Genomic DNA, 6,000 nt, shown 5'->3' with positions numbered 1-6,000 from the left:
ACTCCTGAAATGGTATACTTTTGGGAGTTATTGGCATGAAAAGCATGACTCTCTCGCAGGTCACAATTATTTGGTAAGTCATGGTTTTATAAATGGATGAAGGCAATATTCATAGGGATTTTAGCCTCTTAACGAGATTATATCACTAACACGGCATGAGCGCATTAGCAAGCTACAGGTATAACAGCACCGTCTGGAAATCATCTTTCATTAAAACCGCATTCATTAAATAGAGACTCTAAGAAAAAACTTTCTTTGAATGATATTAAACTTTTGATATCCTCATTTTTTTTACAGCTACCCGTCGATGATTCCAAAAAATTAATTTATGAAGATCTAAAAAATGTGAATGATTCAAAATGACCGGTGCGACCGGCATGCCCTACGCCAATCGTTGCTATTTTTTTTACAATATAAATTTCTAAAAATGGCGAAGCAAGCGATGGACATCGAGCTTAAAAAGGTAATTAATATTTGCTGTATTAGCAGTTTTTCGTTTTATAATTTCATATGGGGTTAAAGTTTTCTATTAAGAAGCAAAATGATCTGTTTTTAAAACAAATATTTATCCCATTGAATGTCATTTCACATTTTAGGCATTCACTGATCTTCAGCAAAAAATGCAAGAAACAACCCAGAAAATAAAACTCGCCGACGTTCAAATTGATGCATTGAAAAGAGCAATTCATCATTCTCAATTGACGGATAAAGAGCTATCGGTAAATATTCTTACTTTACCATATTTGTGGTGTCCTGCGGACCCAACCAGACTGTCGAGATACGTCATTTTTAGTCCATTAAACTTAAACGGTGTCATATTCTGTAAGTCTTGTCAGTGGGCGTATCGGGATCGTTGGTGGTTAAAGTGACACTTCAAGAATTTATAATCATTAAAATTGTTTTACTTTCATGACATCGCTTGATATATTTCGTTGTTGCATTTGAAGTAAAAGTCAGTAATTACATTGTACTTGATTTTATTTCCTTCACGTATTCCTCCAATCATATTTTGTTTGAACTTGTAGTTAATGGTTGTGCCTTCGGTGATGCTTTCCTTCTATTCTGAGGGCTGCTGCTTGTAGACTATGTGGTCAACGGAGCAAGGCAATTGGGTTTTTGGGTCGTAGCTAGGGTAAATCTTTTCGTGCACGTTTTTGCGGTTTTATCTGGTAAAAAATCATCGCAATACTACTCCAACTTCTTATTAATACAACTAATAATTTCTTACATCCATACACATGATGGGAAAATGTGCTTGGCCACAACTTCGCATATATTTTTAACAAAATCCCAATTTACCCAGGAAATAACGCAAAAATAAATTAGGTGTAGTAAACTAGTTGTTGAGAATTATTCCCCAGTTTCCTGTTGAATTTCCCTTTGTATATAAAATGTGGCATTTCTATATCTAAGTGTCTGTGGTTGGGCTTGGCAAGAGTTCTATTTTCCCAAAATGCCGGTGGTAAGGAGTGACTTATTTAATTGACCAGAGCTATCAAGGGTCATTGAAACATCATGTTCTCTGTTGGGGAAGGAAAGCAGGAAAAAATGTACAGCCCTGATTTTGATCAGAAATGCAGGATATCTAATTTGTTCCCAACTAATGGAATTATTCTTCAAATCATTCGAACGAATTTCTGATTACCTTTACCCGTCCATCTAGAGATTATTTACCATTATTATTATTATTATTACCATTTTTTTCTCCTTAGAAAATCCTTTTACTTTACCTTTTAGAAGCCTCTGGGTACTTGATATAGTGATTGCCTCTAACCTTGTTTTTTTTTATTGCAAACTCAGTCTTGTAGCTTCAATTCAAAAAGTACTTTTAATAGCTGCTACAAGGGAATGCTAACCTTAGTATTTAGCCGATATATATGTAATTTAGCTGATGGCTCAGGATATATGGATGTGTGGTTCAATTAATACTTAGGAAGCTTATTTCTTACTCTATCTGATATTATAATACTTATTTCCCGGAGTTCAAGCTGTAAAATTTTGTTAGTGACCTGGGCTTCAAAGGGTTAATATCTGAATATCCTAATAAATGAAATATATGCTATGCTGTGTAATTAAAAGTATAATTACATTTGTGGGTAACTCTTGAGTGGTATTACTTACCTCATTCATTTGAATGTGTTGTATATCATAGAACAGTGTCACTTTTATCCCATGGTTTTAAACATATCCCATAAACATCCATATTACAGGCTTTCCACTGGGTAATAAAATCCTTCTCCGCCGACGTTTCGATGTCCATCAGGGGCATCATCCTCAGGGCAACTGATGATGCCCCTGATGGACATCGAAATGTCGGCGGAGAAGGATTTTATTACCCGGTGGAAAGCCCGAGAACTTTTCATCCAACACCTACGCCGGGAAAACACCCGATTATATTTCATCCATATTACATCTTATTCTCCTTAAATTGGAATTGTGGAGGACAGAGAATGGCAAGGGCTACAGGCATTATGTAGTGCAAGAGCATTCAACCTCATCATCCACATGTACAAATTGGCATGCAGTTGCAGCCACCTTTTTTTTGCATTTGCGAGTCTTTATGTGGGCCACAAGTACTAGAATTTTCCCGTGGCCTTTTTATTTATCCTAATTAAGTGGACTCAATTAATTACGAGAAACACACTTTCTGTATGTAATCTCACTGTTTAAGCACATTACCATGGATGACTTGACACTGTGCAAGCCACATGAAATACCATAATTTTATGTTGTCTGTTGCCTGTAAGCATCCAATCCCTCATCTAGGGTAACAAAGAGGATGACGCTGACTGTGCTTTTGGGGAAACCACCAAGTAAATGTGAGAACAGTAGGGCATGTATGCTGCCTAAGTTTTACAGAGTGGATTTATTTGCAATCAATTTAATTAACGGGGAAGGTTAGGATATTTCATGATAAGCAGCTCTGTATTCAGGATAGGGCATATATAGGCTAGTTGCGGGATTACCTCTCAGCATTACTGGGGGTCTGAACTGAATTACCATTTTATCTAGTGTAAGTTGGATACACAAGGGGTACCTCCCTCCCCTACCTCCTCTCTGGATCTGCCACTGATGATAGGAGTAAGGGAAATGTGGATGAGGAAGCGGAGAAAATAAAAAGCATGTTTAGTATTGCATTTTTTCATGAATCCAATACGAATAGAATTTACAAAAAGTCCCTTACTTTGATCGTTCATCTTAAAAGTTCCACACAATGTAGAATTGCAGCCCTTTTTCTGACTCTTTCCTGAGATATGAACAAGTCAAATCCAATAGCAATCCAAGTCATTTTTTAATTATTACTCGTAATTTTTTTTAGCTTAACAATGTGTAAAGTATCCTTTGTACCATTTTCGAGCTGATGTATTTGTGAAGCAAAACTATCCAAATTTGGTGTTCCTTCCCATAATTTTATTCTTTGGGACAAAGGACATGAATTAAATAAAGAGGCTTATGTGTAAAGGGGTGTCAATACCACAATTCTACAATAGTCTGAATTAAGGAATCCAAATCAAAATTGTAAATTATCTATTTATCCCTTTAATTCTCTCCCTCTTCACCCAATAAAATTTTCTAGCATTAGTTTGGGACTAGAGTATGATTGTCAGGCGAGTAAAAGTTATTTTTTAAATTTTCTATTTGTAGGCCCTTCCTGGAGAAACAAATACTTATTTAAGTGTCGGAAGAATGTTTCTGCTAACCGAAATTCCGGAAGTTCGAGACATTCTTCAAAATAGAATGAAAACTTGCGAAGATAAAATAAAAACACTTGAGGTAAATCATGAATGTAATACTCGAGGTAACTCTTTAAATTTCTTTCATAAAGATTGCTGTGTAGTTTTTGATACCTAATGTTTTTTTTATTCCAATAATAGGGAAGCAAGACTTTCCTGGATAGGAGCTTGAAAGACAGCAAAAACAATTTAAGGGAAATGGTACAACAGAGGCAGGAAATGGCATCTATTCCTGAATCTAGTTAATTTCCTGGCTGTTTTTAAGTGTCCCATCTTTTGTTTGTTAATTCTTAAATTTTAATTTAATAGTTAACAAACAAAATTTCATTAATAAATCTTTTGTTAATTATTTATAAAGTTTCATGGTGGTAGGTCATTTTAAAATCTACCCATTTCAATTTCATGTAATGCTTAATTAATTTTTTTTAATTTCACAAATGCTTTTGTAACATATCCATTAAAGTTGTTAAAAACGATACAATGAAAATTAATTGAGTTTTTTAATTTAAATGAAAAATTCTGTATGTGTTTTTGATATAAATACCTCTATTTTGAAGTATCGTGTCATTCATCATGTCCATACAGAAGAACCCTGATTTCTTCCCATTTCAAAGGTCTCATTGACTGAAAGATTATGATATCTTAACAGCTGAAAGTATTTATTTTTCTGAGCAGTCTTAACATGGATGAAGTGTTTAACTAAAAAACTCTCATTCATAGTGATCTTGATTCTTTTGGAGAGACTATGATGAAAGATATTTATTTTTAAATCATCCTATGCTACCAGTGAGTGAAGGAATTGATAGTGGCAATTATTAATCACTTTGATGTGGGCTTTGAAAAAGTGGATTGAATTCATCAGGTAATGACGTATTCTCAGTGATAATGCTGAAGGGTTGAATATGTAATACGAGCACACAACATATGAAAGGTCTTAACCCATATCAGAGAACCCTTAATTCTTCCCATGCCAAAGTTCCCTTTTGCTGAGAGAATATGATTAATATATTGAAATTAACTGGGAATTAAAACTGAATTAAAATAAACTGGGAATAATAAAATCTATAGAAAAAAGACACCTACCAAACAAACATCATAGGTCGTATTTCATGCCCTTTTTCTTGATTGGTTTCGTCAGTGTCCTTCCAAGAAAAGAAACACATGGAAGAAAAGTAAGTTCCTGTTTCATTTTTGATTTCTAACTTTCACTAAGTGAGCTGGATATTATCAAGATCTGTAGGTAGACTAAAGGTGAAAATAGTTTTGTTAATAGAAGTGGAGTGTATCAGCTGAAATGGATTGATTGTAATAGCATGTACATGAACTGAACATGTAGATTTGTTAGGGTCTATGTGCAAGGTTAGAGAAACTAAATGAAAGCCATTACCAGTAAATTGCATTTTGTTAAATACCTAATGGAGGCTCTTGATACTTCTCACCTTAGATCCACCTATACGAAAAGAGATGACATTTGGGAGCTGTTGGAGATCAGGAAGCATCATTTGTTACATGTAAATGTTTTTGTGGCACATTTTTCTTGTCACATTGACAAAAAATCTTTTCAGGCCTCACCTAAATCAAATCCAGTGGATCCTCACACTTAAACTCCCGTCCTCACTGACGTGAGTTTCAAGTCTGTGATCATAATCTTCTGTGTACAATTTGTATTACTAAGGAGGTGATAGGAGAGGGGATAAGTTCGAGAAATGTGTATGATTCTAACCTGGTAATGCAAACTCTTGAACACTGATCGTGTGTGTAAATTAGTGATATACAGCAGACTCCTGATACGTGAATGATGAAAATAACAGGAAATTAAAGGGAAAGTTAGGATTACCCATGTTTTCTGATTACTCGTGCTGCCCCTTCCCATCATTAGCCCAGACAATCGGGAGTGTACTCTGATGCTGGTCCATTCCCTGGTCTGTTACTTTTGGCCCAACAATGGAGCGGCACCCTTTTTTGCAGCATGGACAGTAAGTAAACATGATACAATTAGAGCTTTCTTTAAAATTTGCTGTACTTTACAGTACTTCAAGTTAAAATTCTAATACTTGCTTTTTGTCGGCCTATTGAGTTTAAAAAAACTGGCATTTTGGTGTCTATAGTAACTGGATATAATTACTTTTTTGGGAATTATTTTCCTCCAGTAAGCTGCAAAACCATGTTTCCCACCCTATTTTTATAACCCAGGCCTTGTACCTCCATTGTCAGACTTAGAATTATTTATCAATTTCGGCCTTATGTAATTTTTATATGTAGTTTG

General features: G+C 34.9%; 1 protein-coding gene across 1 annotated transcript; it reads left to right on the top strand.

The window, feature by feature from the left end:
• The first annotated feature begins 354 nt into the window (after positions 1-354).
• Positions 355-4,293, top strand: LOC124160684 (prefoldin subunit 1). Its single transcript, XM_046536656.1, has 4 exons — positions 355-463; positions 597-719; positions 3,646-3,774; positions 3,876-4,293. The coding sequence occupies exons 1-4, from the start codon at positions 428-430 to the stop codon at positions 3,978-3,980; spliced, it is 393 nt and encodes a 130-aa protein (XP_046392612.1). The 5' UTR covers positions 355-427; the 3' UTR covers positions 3,981-4,293.
• The last annotated feature ends 1,707 nt before the right edge of the window (positions 4,294-6,000 follow it).

Source organism: Ischnura elegans, chromosome 6, assembly GCF_921293095.1.
Source record: "Ischnura elegans chromosome 6, ioIscEleg1.1, whole genome shotgun sequence".
In the NCBI taxonomy this organism is placed as follows: Eukaryota; Metazoa; Arthropoda; class Insecta; order Odonata; family Coenagrionidae; genus Ischnura; species Ischnura elegans.
Note: the sequence above shows the minus strand (reverse complement) of the source record. Positions and strands in the feature narration are given on the sequence as shown.

Coding starts and splice junctions, on each gene's coding strand:
- LOC124160684 (XM_046536656.1), top strand. CDS start 428: ATGGCGAAGCAAGCGATGGACATCGAGCTTAAAAAG. Junction 720..3,645: donor TGACGGATAAAGAGCTATCG/GTAAATATTCTT, acceptor TTCTATTTGTAG/GCCCTTCCTGGAGAAACAAA. Junction 3,775..3,875: donor ATAAAATAAAAACACTTGAG/GTAAATCATGAA, acceptor TTCCAATAATAG/GGAAGCAAGACTTTCCTGGA.